The sequence below is a fragment of the Nilaparvata lugens genome, chromosome 1 (assembly GCF_014356525.2).
Source record: "Nilaparvata lugens isolate BPH chromosome 1, ASM1435652v1, whole genome shotgun sequence".
Taxonomy (NCBI): Eukaryota; Metazoa; Arthropoda; class Insecta; order Hemiptera; family Delphacidae; genus Nilaparvata; species Nilaparvata lugens.
The window spans coordinates 51,405,533-51,427,071 of NC_052504.1; the positions used below are offsets into that span (position 1 = coordinate 51,405,533).

Consider the following 21,539-nt stretch of genomic DNA (forward strand, 5'->3'; position numbering starts at 1 on the left):
AATTGGGAATTCAGTCAATGAGCGATCCAGAAGCTTGTGATGAAGCCAGTAACTGAATATAATGCATTAAAGCATGACGGAGCAACACAGTTATGTTGATAGTTAGCTGAGAAATTCAATTCCTCATGTCTACGATAGATATTTCTGATTCAATTTCCTCAAGAAGATTTTTATGTACTATGACTAAATTTATTGATGATATTTTGGAGAGCAGATAATTTTTAAGACTTCTCAAAAGTGGATATCAAACAAATTTATACGTCTGACAAACTAACGAACAGTGCTATAACTTTCTATATCGTCTCTTTTCTGTAAAGGGCTACTTGTAATATAAATAGAAATAAAATTAGAAATCTTAGTAACCTTTTTTTAATTATTTTATCACAACATGTTCCAACATTGATGCCATTTTCAAGTGATATCACTTGGCATCAATATTGGATCATGTTGTGATAAAATAATTCAAAAACGGGTACTGAGATTTTTATTCCCTTCTATATCGACTTGGCTCAGCTTCAAGCGCTTGACTCGATCGACTCGAATTCTAGAAAAATGCATCTAATTCATTCGGGAAGTAACATATTCCAAGAAATCTACAACAATTTGAACACTTATCGAAAATGTCGTTGAAAATGGTTTCATGATGAAATGAAAACACAATATTGATAGGAAAGATTCAACCATTTCAAAATACTCAAGACACTTTTCTTCTATTTAATTCCTAGTTCAAGTCAAATCAAGTTTTACTGTTCACATCAGTTTAGAACAGAATACTCCACACCAACAACAAATCATCCCATAATATATAACTAACATAATTTTAAAAGAGACTTATTCTTAACAAGTTCTATATGAATGATGAAAAATCAATATTGTATCTTGAAAACATCTATAATAATTACTTCAAACTCATAATAATTCATACATAATTCAAATTTATAATCCTGGGATGGTGATGAAGATGTACCTCAACATGGATCTTATAACCAATTTCCTTAATGTTTTTTTTCTGTGCAATGAATTCACAGGAACCAATCGGTGACCAGGTCAAAACAATTAATAGGCCCTGATATTCCTCAAAGTTCAATTAATTCAAAACCATTCAGAATGAGATGAAGAAATTTCAAACTCATTAATGGGCTGACTGAACCATGAAAGTGAGATATCACTAATAGGCGATCTCGTAATTCTCAGCTCATAACTACTGATCCCTCAGGTGCATGCATAATCATAACTCCAGTTACCTCCCAAAGTTGGATCACGCTAAACGGAAAATGACGGTTTGAGTCTGCTTCAGAAGCCCGATCCTTTTGCCGGATGACTATTCGGGGATCTAAAGCTAAACTTACTTACTTACCAAGTGTAATATCGCTATCATAAATTGGACTCGCCGGCACTATTCACTGAGGATTGCGCAGTTCAAAACTTCCATTCGACAAGATAGAGATGTCACGTTGTAAATTAAGGGGAAGTTTCTGGCAGGTTCATATTTCTCACCCTAGAGGATAATGATTCATGGAAATACATGGAGGGATTTTTCTCGGGTGCCTTTCGAGAACTGCATACGAGAGTTACGTGGTCTGTTGATCGTATCGTGAGCTAAGCAGCCATATCCAAGATGCAAGTGGAAATGAACTTCAACCGTTTCTTGCTTATCTTGTCTAGAGTCATACGGGAGATCCCTTCACAATTCAACGTTAGTTTTAAGCGGTGTTATTTTGTTCACATAGAAGTATGAATTGATAAAATATATCATATAGATACTGGTATGAAAATATAATAATTTAAGGTAAAATACCAGTAAATGTAGCACAATCTTGTAGATACAATTGTGAGTACATTCTTGTTTTCGTGCTATCATAATCTACGAGTAATGCAAGGCTACATCTGCGTGGAATTGGATTTAACAAGGCTGTATCTAAATTGTTGCAGCAATTCTCTTATGTTCACAACGGCGAAGTTAGGTGGCTCTAATTAAACAAGAATTACAAAAACGTTGTGAGAATATATTCCATGGAAAACTAAGCTTAATTCATAAGAATATAGAATGAGCTCCACTAACAAAATAAGTTCCGTTTGAGAACCTCTAAAATAGATTTTTTGGAAATAATCATATGAGGCTGAGTCCCAATTTCTGTAGCAGTTCTTTGTTGTTTCAAAGACAATGCTCACAACTACGCTTGTGAACTCATAAGAAGGAAAAATACTTACCCATGATCCAAATCGATTAAGATTGTCGATTGCAACATCAACCATTCGAATTACATCACTCTGGGTTCATGTAAATAACAACACAATAATCTTCATCTTAATTGAAGAAGTAAAATGCTTCCAATTCTGGTAGTCAAGATCTACTTGAGGAGAGAAAAACTCTCAAGTCAAGTGAAATGACTTGAATTTAGTCGACGGTGCTGATGTGCTGGTGTTAACAAGAAGCCATTGTCCTATGATTGAAATCCGCAGTATGTAGTAGAATGTATCTGAATTGAATCGTTCTGGTTACCGAGAATCATATCAATATAAGTGCTACGAATTGGCAACAGATCCGCATTGAAAATGTTCCTCCACAAATCTGTTCTTACCCTTGAAATATAACACCTATGGAAATGATATTATTATTATGAAAATGATACACTATAGAACCAATACATATCACTGGAAAAAAAATTATGTTATACACCAATGTATAACACTGGGGGTGTGGTTACTTATCTTATTCCCTTAAAATTTTGACAATTTTTGAAAATTCTTCATAAATATCTTTCCTTTGTTATATTTCGATGGCCTGACACCACTAACTTTTAGTGATAACAACATTCTTGAATAAAGTCTTACTACGGTTTTCTCTGATCATTGCATTTTTTCTAGAATGTATTGATTTGAGAAAGTATTTTTCCACAATATTTCTATAATTTGTCTACCATTATTTACCAATGCTTTCTGAGATTCAAAAATGAGTAATTCCATTTATCACTCAAACAAAAGAGATGAGATTATAGGTTTTTTCATACCCAACTGAAAGCTCATATTCTTCAAGGGAATTATAGGATCACTCATGCATATTTAATGAACGAGCGTCAGCGAGTTCTCACTTTTGACTTACTGAAGGCCAAAGTCGTTGTCCGTCTGTTTGTATGATCAACAATAACTTTAAAAAGTGATCAATCAGCTTCAAATTTTGAACACTTATTCTTCGGACCATTCTATACAGGTCAAGCTCGTTGGACAACAAAATTGACTCACTTCTTCGCCCTTTTTCAGGATATAAAAAAAACATTAAAGATGCATACGAAAAAAAAGTTGTGATTTATCACAGATATGAGGGATCCTCACAAAACTCAACTATAATATTGATTAAGTGATATTTATTGATTTTGGATTATTTTTCCCATTGAAATTGATGACACTATAAGGTTATTATGACAACTCAAAAGATGATAAGTTGTAGAGCGGAATGTAGAACGTCTTGATACACAAGTCTTCTGGTACACAATATAAGCTACTTGGGGAAGCAACACGATTATACAACTATCAAACTTCATTATTACCATCAACACAATATGGATTCTCCTGCTATGATTCTCCTGGTACTAGAATATTAATTATTGTAATTGAATTGGTTTTTTTTTGTTTTTCTGCAGCTAGAAATGTCGAATGCAACACAAGTCACGCTTACAGATGTGGGATTCAATCTGTCTGGCAATCTCAGCTGTGAAGTGACAGCCGAAGAGCCTCCCTTCTTCAGAAATGCAGTCGTTTCTACCTCACTGGTTGTCATAAGTAAGTTGAGATTTTTTTCTGTAACTTCTCAGTCATTAGAGCCAATCATTATTTTTGATGAGAAGACATGAAGTTTTCATAAACACAAATCCATTAAGATAACGAAATACTCCTTTTGGTTGTTGCATCGTTATTAATTTATGCTAAAGTGAAGAGAAGAACAGTAGAATATTATATTACAGTAATGAGTAAACGCTGTTGTCGCTAGATGGAGATCAAAAATTTCACATAGACATTGGCGTGGACAAGCCAATCCCACAATTATTAGTGTTCAATTCAAATGACCCAGCAATGACGTTCATAAACTAATCAAACACATCAGATATACAGTAGAAGTAATAAGATCAATAAAAAATATTCACTTGTAATAAGTTGGAGGATCAAAGTGTGGTAGAACCACGTATAACCACTTACAACTGATAAGACTATATTGGTGTTGTTGTATTGGCTAAGACTGTACTTTGGATTATTTCATGCTATTTCAGTTATACCCAAAGTCTCAAGATAGGATGCTCACTTGTACAATTGTAGGTATCGTATTGTTATTTATATACATTTTCTTTGTTGACTTTTCAATTTTCTGATCCCAGTTATCAAGGATTATTATTAACTCACTTTTCTATGTATTTCACACGACATGCAGTCGAATATTTAAGTAAATAATCAAAATCTTTTACTTACTGACTGCGTACTATCGACCGTCTAGCGATCATTTTCAACAGTGCCGACCGGATATGTTTACCAGCTGGAAATGTCTTCCTAACGAACAAAAAATGTCCGGTTGGTAAACATTTCCGGTCGACACTGTTGAAAATGATCGCGAGACGGTCGATAGTACCACAGTCAGTAAGTAAAAGATTTTGATTATTTACTTATATTATATCGCTGGCCCGCAAGGAAAGTGACACAACTCAAAAAACTAAAATTTTCAGGAGGGCCAGAGTAGAGTTTTCCTTTTTTTCAACATCCTGTAAATCTCTTAATTCTGTTCCAAATTTGATCCCGAATACACCAATGTCTGCATAACTTCCTCAAGAATTACAACAAAGAATTTATTTCAAATTTCAATTACTGCAAACTGCTGCTGCTTTGTCAATCGGCAATCTTTACCGCTGGATTGACTGGTTCCGCCATTATAGATGATGAAGAGACTGCAATACTGCTTCGACATACTATGACCTTGTATTTCAGTTAATTTGATTTCAGTCAATGGATTGAACCATTTTAATAAATCTTGAGAACGTATTATTTCTGAAGACTTAATGATCGGTTCTGTATATCACTGATTTATCCAACTTATTCGATGACGAATACAGTTGGTTGATACTTCTATTAATGCGTCAATAATAATAAATAAAAATACTAGTACAAGATTGGTCATGCATGAAGACAGGATTAAAAATGAAAAGAACACCATTCATCAATAAATATATAATTACAATGAAATCAACGAGCAAAAAATAATATAATGAAACAATAAAAGCCAATATAATATGAGAAAATATACAAGAAAAATATCACAGATCGCTCAATTAAAACTCTTATTCTGCTTAATAGCATCAATTAATAACTTTCATGATTTCTGTATCGGCATACATTTACAGATCCTTATAGCTCGATTATTTGACTCGCTTCTGCTTATCAAATTAGAATTTTATACTTCAATATTCCAATAATATTTAATACTTTAAATATAAAATCTCAAGGAATAGGTTCGGCCGTCAGTGGAAGTTAAATAAATAATTTATCTTGTGAACTTGAGCTTCTATAGTTCTTATTAGGCTAATAATACTGATATTTGAATATATTAACTGAGCGTATTCAATAATCTCAAATAGTGATATATATATATATAATATATATATATATATTTTAAATATGACTTTTCCCTTATTAATACTACTTGCACAATTAAGTTTAAATCAAGCTTGATTTTTTAGTAATACCTTCGACGAGCTAGCTTTATGAAATTTCTATTCATTCGTAGCACTGAGAATCCTCTCAATAAATTATATTTCAATAACTCACGTGCGAAGATTTTTTCACAATTTTTAAAGATGTAGCATGGTTTTCGCCTCGTGTGTCCTGTGCTTCTCTGGTAGGCTGCTATCGTCCTCTCCAATGGAGATATTTGAATCAATAACTCATGTCGTAGTGCGACTTCACTGAGTTAGGGTTATTACTTATTAAATGTCTTTGATACTTAAACTTTGGCAATAAAAAAAAATTAAAATTTTTATAAGGGATTCAGTCTATTGCTCTCTTGATGGCTGGCGTCTTGGTCGGTCTCTGGCAAGCAAGTGGGCAGTTGGTCTTCCCCTATTCTCTCTCGACGATACTTCCGACTCTAAATTTGCATAAAATTTAAATATCTTTTCCTATTGGTGGATTTCAAATAATCCGCGATGATGCAATTTAATACTGTCAAATAGTCCATATTACTAGAGCATATTACTATCTTAAAATTGAATATTTTTATCCTTAACTCATTACATTGTTCCGTACATTCTGCAACAATTAAAAATTTTTATAATTCTAATAAAGACCACGTGAAGATTTTGAATCAAATACCTTCTAGCGCCGAGCGAATATTGTGCTCTGATTGGTAAACAGTCAGATTCGGCTCGAGTGTACAGTATGTATCAATGCGCGTAGAAAAAATTAGGCATTACTTCTTTCTTATTTTTTATTATGTTTTTGTATTCTATATTTGCTCACATATATCAATAAACATTTATTTGTACTATTCAAACATTCATATCCTTTATTTTGCATTCTATAAATATACAAAACCCTCTTGTCTTCATCTTAACGAATGCTACCTAGATGCAATTATTTCGCTAGCGAGTATCTGATTAAATTGTAGATGTTCGGCTTGATCGTTATTGACATTGCCGACAAGCATTGTTTATATTGAACCTAACTTAAAATTCACATAATATTATTGATTTATTAAATAATTGAGAAATTGATTTTTATTGTTAGCCATAGTCTTAGCCTTTCTAGTAGTTATCGTCTTATCTATATCTTCAATTGATAACACTATTGGCGACAGATATTTTTGTGTTTCTGTCTGAGACCTAGTAATTCATTTCAATTAATGAAATTTGTATTGGTATCAAACTGCACCGTCAGATATTATAGGTACTCATAATAATAGTACTGTTTTATCATGTAAAATCCTAATTCCTGAAGTGAAGATGATTATTACTATTGTCTGTTATTGTACATTGTAATAATAGTGCACATTATTAACTAATCTTAGAAAACTTAGGTACACCAGGATACCAATATTCTGGGTCAATTTTCGCAACAAGACAAGCTAGTTGTCAAAAGTATAAGCGTTATCATTAACGTAACTTTTAGAATTGATCTAAGTTTAAGTGTAAGCTACTCTATTGATGATGGAACGTAAAATAAATAATTATGATTGAGATTATTATTATTGTTGCAATTCAAGATGAGAAGCGCGTGAATATCAAAACTTACACTATTGCAAACAAGAAAAATGTCACAACTAATAATGTGACAGTATTCCAGAAGCATTTCGCACTCACCCCTGGTGTCGGCCAGCACTGCATTGAGTTGTGTCAGTGTTCATGAGCTATCACATGTAGGGATGTTCCGATATTATCGATATCAATGAATATCGATATTCTTGTTTCGATACTTCCGATATTATAGATATCGATATTATCATATATCGAAAGATTTTTGTCGATATCGAAAGAATATTCGCTATCGATATCACATTTTTTTACTGAAATATTAATATGAAAATACTGCTTTGATTCTGATATTAACGTGATATTTGAACTCATTTCAAGCATTAATAAGAAACTAGGATCATAAATTATCAAACTCTTATATTAATAATAAGAGTGAAATCTACTTTTGACAGATTGACGCTACAGTAGTGTGTTGCAGCCTTAGACCAGTTATAGAATAGACACGCTGGGAAGTCTAGCCTCTGAAGCCAACATCTACTGCCAGATCCACCCATCTTGACGTCACAACAGTGACGTATGGAAAACTTTCAGATTGTGTCTATTTCAGATTCATGGTGTTTTTAGGTTATTTCCAGCTACGGGCAAAAACAATATCGGTTAAGTTATAATGTGTTATGTGATATCGGCTTCAAAGTTATAATGAGTTTTGAAAAAAATAAGGTACGGTAGCCTACAAAACTAATTAATTGTCATGCTGCAATGAGTTCACTTACATAATAACCAATGATAATATTACAGTTACAACTTACAATATTTATGTGTATAAATTTCAACTTACGCATGAAAAGATATTCCACTTTTTTTCCTAAAAATTTCAGTGCAATTATATGCTGCACAGGAGATTACCATTTTCCTAAATAAATAAATAACAATCTGCTATGGAAAACAAGCTATGTTTAACAACAATGCATTAATTAACAACAATGTAAGTTAAACACCACAAACACTTACACAACAAACTCAAAAAAGGTTTCTATAATATTTCTATACAATGCGTGACGTCGAAATGGGTGGATTTGGCAGTAGATGTTGGCTTCATCGACTTTCAGTATGAATATACAATGGGCCGTGTCTATTCTATAACTGGTCTAAGGTTGCAGCTCACAGGTGTGTGCTCAGTGTTGCCATCCTTGCCAGTTGCCAAAAAAAATATTGGGCAAGAATTAATAACAATCTGAAATTTGATTTTTTCAAATCAAGCAAACCATGGAATGAATTTGAATTATAAATTATAACACTATGTTCAATAATCAATGGTATCTGGGATGGTGATTTGCATAGTTGTATAATACAACTAAAATATAAAATTTGTAGGATATATTGTTATTTGTCAATATCGTTGATTCGATATTGCCGATATCGATATTTTTGTTTCGATAATATCGCTGTATCGATATTGAAGTTGAATATTGTATCGATATCGAATATCGGAAGATTCACGATATCGGAACAACCCTAATCACATGTGATTCTTGCTAGAGGCATAGTGACTCATCGTTCATTCTAGTGATTTACAGTGTAACTTCATTTGTGACTCTTTTTCTGTTGCAAGATATGACCAGTGCCATTTATTGAATAAAACGAAAATTTATTTTTTTCGAGTTGTGTCACTTTTCTTACGGGCCAGCGATATTTGACTGCATGGCGTGTGAAATACATAGAAAAAAGTGTGTCAATAAATCGCAGCTCGGAATGGATCAAGAAACAATCACCTTTGATTATAATTAATTCTTTCTTGATAAAGATGATGCGCTTTCCCTTGTTAATTAATATTCGTGAGGAATTTCTACGTATAGTTACAGCCCTTACAGCTATCAGTTATGTATAAGTTGTCAAAGACAAGGGTTATGGTGTGAAGAAGTTAACGAATATTCATCTTGGCTTTACCCTCGAATAACCCAATAGTAAATTGTATAATTATTGTGAAATATTATAGCCGGATATTTGTTTCATTCATAATTGAAAATGAAAAAATCTGGTATGGTGCACTCACATAACTTTCCTTGCCGTTATGAAAATTGATCACCTGACGCTAGTGTTCACGCGCATCTCAAATCTATTTATAAACGAAGATCTGAGCCAGCTAGTGACGCTAAGGAACAGGACAATAACGCTGGAGACATACGAGGTCTGCTATCTCTTCATAGTGAATCATTTTAATAGAATCAACAGTTGCCAACAGTTAACAATTATTGGATAATCACATTTTCTCGAATTTCGAGCTCATTTTCAATTTTAGGTGGAAATATTACTCAACATTAATTGTAGAGATTTTCATGCTCAATCTTTTCCACTCGAAATTTTTTGTTTAAATTGTACCGAGAGCCTGATAATTGGAAATCTAAAATTAAAGTTTGCATAGATGGGGCGGAGCTCCTGGCATTTTTACATATATGGGATTGGTGACAGTTGATAGAGCTCATCAATGACTATTCGTTTGCATAATTCGATAGAATTATGAACATTTTCGATTCACCAGTCATTTGCATGCAGATTACACAGTAGATCAATTACACGCTTTTGACCCTCCTATGTTATTTTCATGAAGAAAACGACCTCTACCGGTTGATTTCATTACGAGAAATCACCGGAGTCGAGAGTATTATAAAACCTCATTAGTCGTCTTTACAAGTATATAATTCTGCTTGAAGGAACAGCTTTTCTTTACCTGCAAAATAATTAAACTTTTTGAGACATCCATTGTTCGGAATGTATTTCTGCTGAACGTTCCTCAATTCCTCTTGAAATTATTGTTCAAAACTGTTGGCGCTCAGAAACTTCTTGATTAATCTTGTTGCTGGCGAGAAAACACTCTCTGAATTTTGTTTTCTCGAGACTTCTCGCCTTTCTTCCACTGGGACTTTGGCTCATTTTGTAATCCACTTGCGACTTACACAAAAAATTAAATAGCGATTTCAAACAAAACTAGAGATGATGAATTTGTTTTCTTAAGATTAGCTTTGAAAATAGTTTTAATTGTAATTGTTTTATTATATAAATATCGTTGATAGACTGGTTTTCCTATCTACCACACATCAATAAACTCTGATAACAAACACTTATCAAGAATGGACGATCAATTAGATGTTCTGTTGAAAAGAAGAAAAATCAAACTCATATTCCAACAAGCAGGAGTAACCTGTGCACCGCAATGGGTAAAATACAAATCACTAAAATATATAGATAATCTTCATTGAAGTAGCGAAAAAATATTGAAACCGACTGTGATCGAATACAGAAACTTTAGTCGTTCCAGTATACTCCAGAGTTCTTCGTGAAATTTTTCTCTATTTTGTAGATATTTCTCATGTATTTTCATAACAATAAATTAGGAACCATTCAAAATTCACTTAGAAATTCGTTCATTCCAATTTTTCTAAAAATGATTCTTGAATTATGAATATGATAAAATAATGTTGTAGGCCGATGAGTGACATATGGTTTTCAACAATAGAAGAACAATAAATCTCAAAGAACGTATAAATGCGATACTACAAAGTATACAATATGATATAACAATCTCGCAGATGGGAATACACATTCCATCTCTCCTACAACAGATAAATTTTCGAAATGTATCATACTACTGAGACGCAGGCGGTCCATAGGCCTTCTCACATACTGGCGCAAACAAAACACGCCAATGTTCTGATGAGTGCGGGAGTTCTCACCGATCTTTAGTGACTTCACTTCATCCTGTCTCAATTGGTTGAATGGAAAGTATTCATGTTATTATTATAAGGAATGCTGACATTTCAAAGTGAATCTCTCTATGGGAAGATCTCACTCTAATTGTCAGCATTGATTGTATGGGAAGCGTTGATTCTATTCATGAGTGATGCTGACAGTTTAAAGCGGATCACACTATAGAAACGGGCAAGAGTGATGAATCCAAGCGGTAAGCACGGAATCTAATAACCAGGAGTTTACTTGGAGTGACAGATGAGTGGCATCAGTACTTGTCAGCTACAGTCCCAGAGAGAGAAAGAGTGAGAGAGTCGAATTGAGAGAAAGAGCGTATGAGAGAGTGTTAGAGAGAGGAAGAATTTCGGGTCTGAGACTGAGTATTGTTTAGAGTAGCTCTGCCGGAATTTCTCTAATGGCCGAACGTCACATTTTGTTTAACGCGTTTACAAGGGCTGGAACAATATAACCCATCTGCTGCCAACTGCCGGTCCACTCAGGTCTAATGCAAACTATTTGATATATGGCTGCTGGCTCAAATTGGTTCTCAAAAAGTCGAGTGGACTTGTAACATTATTAGAATGCATCGATAATGTTGAAGTTCATATTATGAGTAACTTTGGGTGAATTGAAAAAACATGAACGTTTTGAAAATTATTTCTCAATTTGAACTGAATTGAACTATTCATCAACTCTAGTCATTAACACCATAGGACTTGATGGCTGTGACAATGTTTATGATGTTATGAAAGCTTAACTTATTGAAATACAATTATTTTTATTCGAATAAGTATCATGAAAAAGTGAAAATTTCATAAAATTGACTGTGTGGTAGATGTAATAAATGACATTATCACAAACATTTATCCATTCAAATACAAAAAAAACTTATTTTACCATGATCCATGAACATGGTGTTGTATATACAAAGTATTCAGTCAAAATTCACATCCAGTATCATAATTAACTTCTTAAAGAAAAATTGGTTGCGATTCACCAGCCGTAATACTATCAGTAATGGCGTGATTATTCCAAATAGTTTTTTTTATAAATATTCCAAGAAAGAAGTGATTTTGACAATATCGCGATGTCTAGGATAACACAGAATGTCTGTGAATATAGTAACGTTCATGAGAATATGGCAAACACATCATAATGTTAATCATATTGAAATAATTAGATTCATTGGCTATTTCATTGCTTCAATTCGCAAATGAATTGAAGTATACAACTGATTTCCACATGAATGTCATGGGTTGGAATTAAATGGATGAAATTCAATCCAGTTGAAGTATCAATTAAGTTGGAATCCATTAGTGAGAACTGAAAAACTGTAACTAGTATTTCAAAAACAATGAATAAATCTGAATGAATGAATGCAATGATGAATGTGTGTTTGGAAAAGTGTGTTTAGACATGTTTTCATCATATAGTAACAGAACAATTGAAATTTTAGAACCAGGCAGCATGTAGGTAGGTAGGCACATGCCAAAATCTAGATTTCCAAATCAACAGAATAAATTCCAATCAAATATTATTATCATGAAAAGTGTGCTTATATTATGTAGTGATATTCCGGAGAAAAAAAACAGAAACCAGAATTATTGGAACGTGAATATCATGTATCCAATGAGTCGGTGTTTGCAGGTATAGGAAAATAAACATTTTTCAATCAACATGATATTTTAAATAAGTGAGTCTCGGATCAGAAAAATCATGAAAAAATGTGTGTAATTCTGTTGCAGAGATACCAGAGAAAAAGCCAGTGCTTTTCACGGAACAGACTAGATACAAAGCTGGAGATGAACTGCATGCTAATTGCTCATCGGCCCCCTCACGGCCCCACGCCACACTCAGCTTTCTGCTCAACAATCATCCTGTAAGTCAACAAAATACAGTTATGTTTCCATAATTCAGTTTATAAACAGTTTCTTCAACTGTTCTGATCAAAATCAATGGTGAGCATCAATTACTCTCTGGTTACAATAATTAGGCTATTATATCAAACGTAAATCTAAGTTGGCAATTTGGATTCTCGTTTAAAGTAAATAGTTATTAATAGTAATATATTATTATTATAATGAGTAACGGTAATCAAAGCTACAGTTTTCTGTTGTCATCTTGACTGCATAAGCCCTGAAATTAGATGATATCGAAATCTTCAATCCCGGTGCTCACTTGTATGATATTATTCACATTAGACAATTCCTGTCAAAATAAATCAAATTCACATAAAATTTCATTCAATCTCATCAGTCTTTCCTGCAGTCTATCTTTTTTTTTTAATTTTTCAATGATGCAAATTCAAACATCAGCTGATATCTGATTCAAACATCGTCGACCAATCACAATGCGAATTCTCTTTGATACACTTCAGGTTACAGTAACTATATTACCCAAATAGTAATATAGTTACTGTACTTCAGGTGCTTGGTGCAAGTCATTGCATCCATCTCCTCTCATTAGCTCTTATTCTCTAGAGTAGACAACATTCCCAGATAGAACCATCAAATAATGGTTTAAATTCGTTACATGATTTTTTAAATGTCTTGTTGCATCAGTATAATGTGTTCCAACTTGTAGTTTGTCATCGTGAGCTGTACCATGAAAGATGATAGTTATAGCCAATGTACAGAAAATTGAATTGGATTTAACGAGATTATAGAGTTTTGAGCAAAATGGACGTATTTTTCAGTCGTGTTATTCATTCACTAGGTGATGGATTCCCAATTCATCATTATTATGTGTATTATGTGAAACATCAAGTGATATGGAATTTCGAATAAATTAACTACGTGGAAACTATTATATTTCCATACATCCTGTTATAGTGATCTACTTCACAATTTGTATAGAATTCAAGTGTATTTTGAGATGATGACGATTTTCAGAGATTGTCATGAAATCGAAAGCAGTAATCCCCGAAAGGAATAGCAAATGCTTCATTCATTTGCCGTTAGGAATCGTTGTGCAAAGTTTAATGTCCAATCGAGAAATTGACGGGAGAACCGATTGCAGAGACATCCTTACACTGGCTCACAGGTGGGGACGTGAATATGTGATGGCTGGTTCACTAGACTGTGTGGTGGAGTGCGAATGTGTGGTAGTCGACTGCTTCACTCTTGTTTTCTCAGCGGAAGCCGTTCGAAAATTGAATATTCGTTGGGTTAGCAGCAGCGATCAGAAAACGAGACTGGATTGAAAGGTTTTGGGGTGTTGGGGGAGGCTCAGATGGGGGTTGCTGATGAGAGAGGTCCACACTCCAGGTTCGACGCAGCTTGTTTGCTCAGCTCTTGGCTGCAGCTTTCCTAATTCCAGTCGAGGAGGCAAAGGCTGTCCATGTGATTTTCATTACAGACATGCTGCTTCTGCTGCTGATACTTCTTCTGCTGCCAATGCTGTTACTTCTGTTGATCATGCTGATGATTACGATCATGATTCTTCTGATGCTACAGTTGCTAATACTATCGCTGCTGATCTTGATGATTATGTTGATGACATTACTATTGCTGCTGCTGCTGCTGCTGCTGCTGCTGATGATGATGATAGTGATATTGATGAAGTTCCTACTGATGCTTTTTCTGATTATAATGTTGCTGATTGTGCTAATACTGGTCCTGCTTCGACAAGAAGAGTGGAATAGAATCTACAGAACACATAATTCTATGTGGATAGGAGATAGGGAGATGTCTCGCAGTACTGCCTTATCAGTTATTTCCTAGAAGATAATTATTGAAACTCGAATAACATGGCCCTAGCTTACTGAAGGGATTCTAGTTACTCTGATTCATATTTTACAATGAATACAGAGTTGGACAGTGAAGCATAGGTACACACTCGATTTTTAACGATACTCGGAGCACTAAGTAGGATCATAAAACATTGAGCAAATATTACCTGCAACGCTTCAGAAGAGTATGGAAGACTTTTAACAAATAACAGAGTATGAACAGAAACGAACGCTGTTCGTAATAATAATTTCCTTACGTGATCAATGTTACAATTTTCTCATCTCCAATATTAATGGAAACATTGAAGTTACTCACTAAAATAAGAGAAAAGAGTTTTTTATGAATGAATAGCTGTTGTTTCAATTTATTCATACTTCAATCCTGAATCCAGTACATTATTTCCTCCATGTGATCAGTAAATATTTGTAGCTTCATGTAAGAGATTATTGATTTTTCATTTTAACCCTTTTTAGAACATTCTATTCCATTATTTGAAATTCAATACAATCAGTATATTGTAAATCAGTACAAGCTATGCTTCCTACAAACATGTTGCACTCATCCGAGTACCAATATTTTTCACATTGTCTCATCCTCGTATTTTGGCTTTATTGTAGGAAGTTTTTGCAAACGATACCAAGATAGTTATGATGCTAAGCTTTTCCGCGAAAAGAAAGAGAGGTTTAGCAGTGTTTGAATAGATCCGACCAGGATAGACGGCACACGGTATCATCTTCAGCTGGAAATCCCCGCAAATGGAGTGAAGTCCAGCAATATCGGGATACATTCCTTTTCATAACAGCATATCTTCTCTTTTTCGAGTTCTCCTGACGTATGAAGTGCGCGGTTGGGCTCTAAACCCTCTCAAACCCGCTCTAAAACCTCTCAATATCCCTCAAACCCGAATAGGTTCACGTGCATGTCGACGTCGACCTAGATACAATTGTTCGACCGCTCCTCCGTATTAGAGAAGTTTGATGCTACGAAAAATTCCTAAGCCGACGGATTGCTTGGTCTGTCGTTTGAAATATTCTGTATGCCAGTCGCCTGACATGAGAGACAGCCGTTTCTTCTCTCAAAATATGTTCGGCTGCTTGAAACGCATAGAATTATTGTACCTTTGTGTGAGACCAATTCGTTGCTGCTATCTCCAGAGGGTATTTCAATGAAAGAGAAATTATATGGCTTATAAATCCACTCATTTTTGACCGAAGCGAAGCTGAGGTCTCAGTTTCGACTCGATCGGCTTTTGTCTGTTTGTTTGTTTGTACCACAGTTACAGTCGCAGTTATTGTCCGATTTGGATGGAATTTGGTATTCAAGTTATTTGAAGCAAGGCACAGAAACGTATGTGTAACGATTTTTGATAAGATCTCCGTTTTTTTGTAATTTGAAAAGCCGCAGACCAACCTCCACCCAGAAAGTTACTTTTTCGTATCTAGCGCCGTTATCTTTGAAGGTACAGTAATTTTTATTCTTTTCAAATTGAAAGATCCTTGGATTCACAATGAGTTAGGAGTAAATCGTGCCCACAATAAATAGTAAAAAATTTGCTCTCATTTTTTAGAATAGAAATTGTGCCGCTCTCAAGATGTGCTGTATTGAATGAATGGTAAAATATTGTTGGAATGATGAAGGAATGCTATCGATCTATTTTCAGACGTGTAATATGTACTGCAAAGCCAGGAATGAGAATATAAATACAAAATAATAGCTTTAGTGAGCAGGGTTTGTTGTCACACTACTCATTAATTTCCCTTCTATGTCTCAGTACGTTCACCAGCCCAGATCGTCCGGCCCTAGAACGATCACATGACAACCATCCCTCACCCATCCCACCAATACAAACCTATAAACCTGTGTCACGATATTCTTTTTTTCAAGGAACTGAAATTGACAAATGAATTATAGGAAAATCAAATTATAGAGAATAGAAATATTTCTATCATGAGAAGTTTTTGTAAACCGATACAAGACTTAGCTAATATAACTACTGTTATTATCTCACCTTATGTTTATAATGTTTCACTATGTATCTTATCTTGTATGTCATTTATTTATAATAATGAATTTACTGTGAACTCTTTTCCATATAAAATTATTGTTATGAATAGGAATTATTAGAAAACTAACCTCATTTAGTTAACATGTTTTTAAAATATGTCAAAGGAGCACAGCCTCATAAATTATTTACCTGTCAATAAGACGAGTAGAATGTTCTTTATTTTTCATATTTGAATTTATAAAATATCTTGAAGATGTTGAATTAGAAAATATTGAAAGACAACATGCAATAAAATAAATAAATTAAAGTTGTGTTTATTCACCGGTATATAGTAGTTGAATTGTGGTTATAAGCAGACAATCACCTGTCAAGCGCTTATCTTTATACCGTTATTATCAAAATTAGCCTCCCTTGCTATTGCTTTATTTTCTTTCGTAGAATTAAAATTTATTTATTGTAATTATTTTTTATTTCCTCGCACTTCACATCATTGTATCACATGGCTTGTGCCAATGTTATCGTAGGTCAGTGATTCTTGTAATCACCACGTGAATGTGATGTCTGATAAGGGAGAAGCTAGCTTCATACGGTATGTTTTAGTGATAAGAGGTTCGACTTTTGTTTGTATTAAAAAATATCCCTGTTTGAAATGTATGTAAATTACTGATTTTGAATCACTACATCTGGGAACTACTTTCTTCATTTGCAAACGTCATTGTGACGAAAGCTATTTTGAATTATATCAACCTATCAGAAGCCCGGCTTTATTTATTCAAGGATGTATGAACTTAAGTATTTTCAAGATTAACCACTTCCCAGATGATCATCTAGCGGTAAACAACCATGGTTGAATGTCCCCGTTTAACTGTTTTAAATGTTAAAGTAAATGTCCCAAATAACTGTAAATCAGCACCAAGTACCGTCTCTTATATATTTTTGATTAATTACGGAGTGAAGTGGAATATAAAAAATTAAAACGTCACCGAACTTAGCCGCCGACACCCTGCCTGTGCCACACCGTGAGCGATCCATATCCGAGGTCCAGTCAATTTTCATACGAAGGCATCGAGTGAGTAATTTCATTTCATCATTTTGTATTGGGCCCAATGCACAGTGAAGTGCATCGATAAAATATAACAAAGCGCTAACGACGAATTATTTGAAACTAAGAGTCTCCGACAATACATGAAATTTGTATTAATTGTAATCTCATTCCTTGCTTTCCACGCCAGCCCCCTGAGTCTCAGTCGCTCAAGGCTAGTAATTAACTTATTTTTCAAATATTATCAAATCTCTCCAATTCAATATCTGGACTTTGTTCAATCAAATATCCTGCTAGGAACTTTAAATATAGTAACTCTTCAAATTATCATCACAGTGTTGAATGTGTTGTACACATTAGACTGTGATTTTTTGTATAAAGTGTGGATTTTTGTGCGCATTATATTTGCAGTTTATTATCAACTTATAGCAATTCATTTTATCCCGTGTTTGGCAAACTCACAAGGTATAGTTATAAGTCGAGGAAAGGCCTCCCTGAACTATATTCTTGGCTGTGTCAGCCGGAAGTGTCGAGCTTATTGATATATTCGCAAACGCCACGTTACACCACATTCCATCATTTGTGATATTATCTTTATTTTCCATTGAGTTCTATGAAGACGGTGTAGTCGAGTCGAAAGGAGAGAATAACCACCTCCCAGACCGATTACTCCGGACTCATTCCACTCTTTCTTTGTATTGGCCTTCCTGCTCCCGGGCGGAGGTGAACCTTAAACAACGTGGAGATCATTACAAGAGGTTACCACCCAGGAAGCCCATCACATCTGTTATTGAATAAATTGTATATATATTATTTGAAACTCATATTATTTTGATTATCCACTGCATACTGCTGTATATTACTAAAAGTTGATTACTCTGATCTACTTTCAGTCTACTCCATTTTATTAATCAATGATTTGATCTTATCTACCTATATGATTATTTCACTTTATTGATTCTGTTTTTTTTTCTCTCAAATATTCATGTTGATTAAAACTTTTACCATATTTCCATTTATAGATATATTTATAAATGGAAATATGGTAAAAGTTTTAATTAACATGAATATTTAAGAGAAAAAAAACATTACGTGATGTCATTAACAATGACATTAACGTTTTGGTAGAGAGTTAGTGGGAAGGATATTTTTAATATTCTAAAAATAAGCATCTAAGATGCATAACAATAATTATAATCATCTATAGTTATTACAAATTGCTTCATTCATATCATATACAGTTCAATACTTATTTTCTTAGTGTATATTATGTAAATTCATCTATAATTTTGATGTATTGTAAGCTATTGTATATAAGTGTATGAGCCAGTATATATTGTAATCTACATAAATAAAGTACTCAATCAATCAATCTCTCAGACCTCAGAGGACAAGATAGCTGTTGTCAGCGGTGAACCTTGAGAACTTCTGAGCCGCTCCAAATCATACTGTATTTATTAATTGAAGAAAACTTATCACTTGATTGCACCATTTCTCACCTTTTGAACAAGAATCTTCCCTGTTTCATAGATGAATAGTATCCAGACCTACGGAGCCGGCCGGAGGCATCACTTAGCTTTTGTTCTCCTTATAGTATGAGATCGGAAACCGAGTTGTGAGCATTAACATTCTGCATAGGCATAACAAACCATAACATTAAATCCACTTCTCATGAAAAACATCATCAGCAAGCTCCTGTCATCGTCACCAACAAACCCATCTTATTAAGAATCATTTTCCGTCTCACTATCGTCTGTGAGACGATTCATCGTCTACATTGCCTACTGCATATTCCATTTTTCCGTCAGTTGACCGATTTATTATAATTAATTATTAGAAAAGTTGTCATATATATGTTAATATTGTGAACATGGGAGCGATATAAAGGTATCACCTTGAGACACATTTGAATGGAGAAAATAATATATTTTTTTCCAATAAATTTTCTCCATTTCAATGGAGAAAATAATAGATGACATGTCTAAATCTTCACAATATACTGTACTTTCTTAATGGCCCTTCTCATTAGTTTGATAGTTGTATTCATGAGAGAGCTCTACTGTTCGCAGAACTACTAGTTTAAATATATTTTTCAAATCATTCTCCATGAAACTATTGTTTGTGTTAGATTATTATTAATAAATTAAAAAATTATTCATATGAAAAATATCATTGGTATAAAGATTCGCAATCGAATTGAAAAAACACTACTATCCATCAACTACTAGCTCTATGACTCGATTCCAGTAATTACAAACATTGACTACACAAATCGAGAGCTGCAGGAGCTTCAATGGATTTATCCACGAATGATCAGCATTATTGATTTAGATCGTTGACAGACGATTTGAATGAATAAATTACACATATTACTGGTAATAATGATGGTGATAATGATGCGTACTATGAAAATTCCATTCTTGGGTTAAATACTCACTTGCTACTTATTCATAATTTATTCTAATGAAAACATTCTAAATTCTATCAAATTTTGATACTCAAAGAGAGCGTAGAAGGAGATTGGATAGATAGAGTGAGATGGCATCTGGAATGCGAGAGACGGCTTCAGCTGTAAATTGAACTCGCTATATATATATATATATATATATATATATAGATATATATATATATATATATATATATATATATATATCTATATATATATATATATATATATATATATTATATATATATATATATATATATATATTATAGGTACTATAAAACATTTTAAAGAATATCTAACTTATTTGTTTATTCCATGATAAATACAGTCATCGTCTGAAACTAAGGGTTCACTAATAATATCAGTGGCTCAAAATCCTCTCATCTTTATATGGAAAAACTTGATATCATGGAGAATTGAATAATCCAGCGTTAATATTTCCCATGTTGCAAATTGATTAGTGAATGAAGTACTCGAATCATCCAAATGTAACATAATGCTAGTTGAAGATTAAAAGAGTGAAAAGAATTGGATTTGAATTGTGATATGGGAACACATAATCTCTTTTCCAATAACTTTATCCATAAACGAGAGACTTTGGAGTGAAAAGATTTTGGTTTGAACCTCATATTTCTCTACCCCTTATAATATGGTTAGTGGTTTGAAACGTATATTTTTTCCATGCTTTTCATTATACCTTGTTAGAAACTAATAAGCTATTCCATTTCAACTTGATTTGTTGAGAATATTGTTTGTGAGCCTTTCATTTCCCTCCCACTAAAAAATAATCTTCTTCTTATTATATCTATAAAAGGCTAAGCTCTGACAGACTGAAATCACACCACAGCTCAAACTACTGAGCCTAAAAACTTGAAATTTTGCACAATTGCTTATGTAGCCTCAAAGCATCCACTAAGAAAGGTTTTTCAGAAATTCGCTCCCCTGGGGGAGCTGGGGCCCTCCCAAAATTATGTACTTTTCAATCGCTCATTGCACAGCAAAGTCAAGAGGAAAATTTTTGTTCAGCTACGAGAAAAAATTAGATCTATGCAGAGAAATTTCGATCAGGAGCACAAGGGGGTTCAGGAAAGTGCATTTTTCGAAAATTTTGATGTAAAATCACACTACAGCTAAAACTTATTGTCCCACATACTAAAAAATCTGCACAAATATTATTCAAACATGCTAGACGCGCACTAAGAACGGATTTTGAGATATTTTGTCTCCAAGGGTTTCAAAGGATGAAAAAGGATCCCATTGAGTAAGCTTATGAACATTGTAAGGTGAACGCTATACGGAACTGAGATAATTTATTGATTGGCATGAGATATTCTAACATAAT

The 21,539-nt window shown here is 33.7% G+C and overlaps 1 protein-coding gene across 1 annotated transcript in view; it reads left to right on the forward strand.

Moving 5' to 3' along the window:
- Positions 1-21,539, forward strand: part of LOC111060340 — a 165,643-nt gene that overhangs the window by 126,800 nt on the left and 17,304 nt on the right. Inside the window, exons 3-4 of the mRNA XM_039436170.1 lie at positions 3,642-3,780; positions 12,719-12,852. Coding sequence (XP_039292104.1) covers positions 3,642-3,780; positions 12,719-12,852 — 273 coding nt within the window. The remainder of the gene's footprint in view (positions 1-3,641; positions 3,781-12,718; positions 12,853-21,539) is intronic.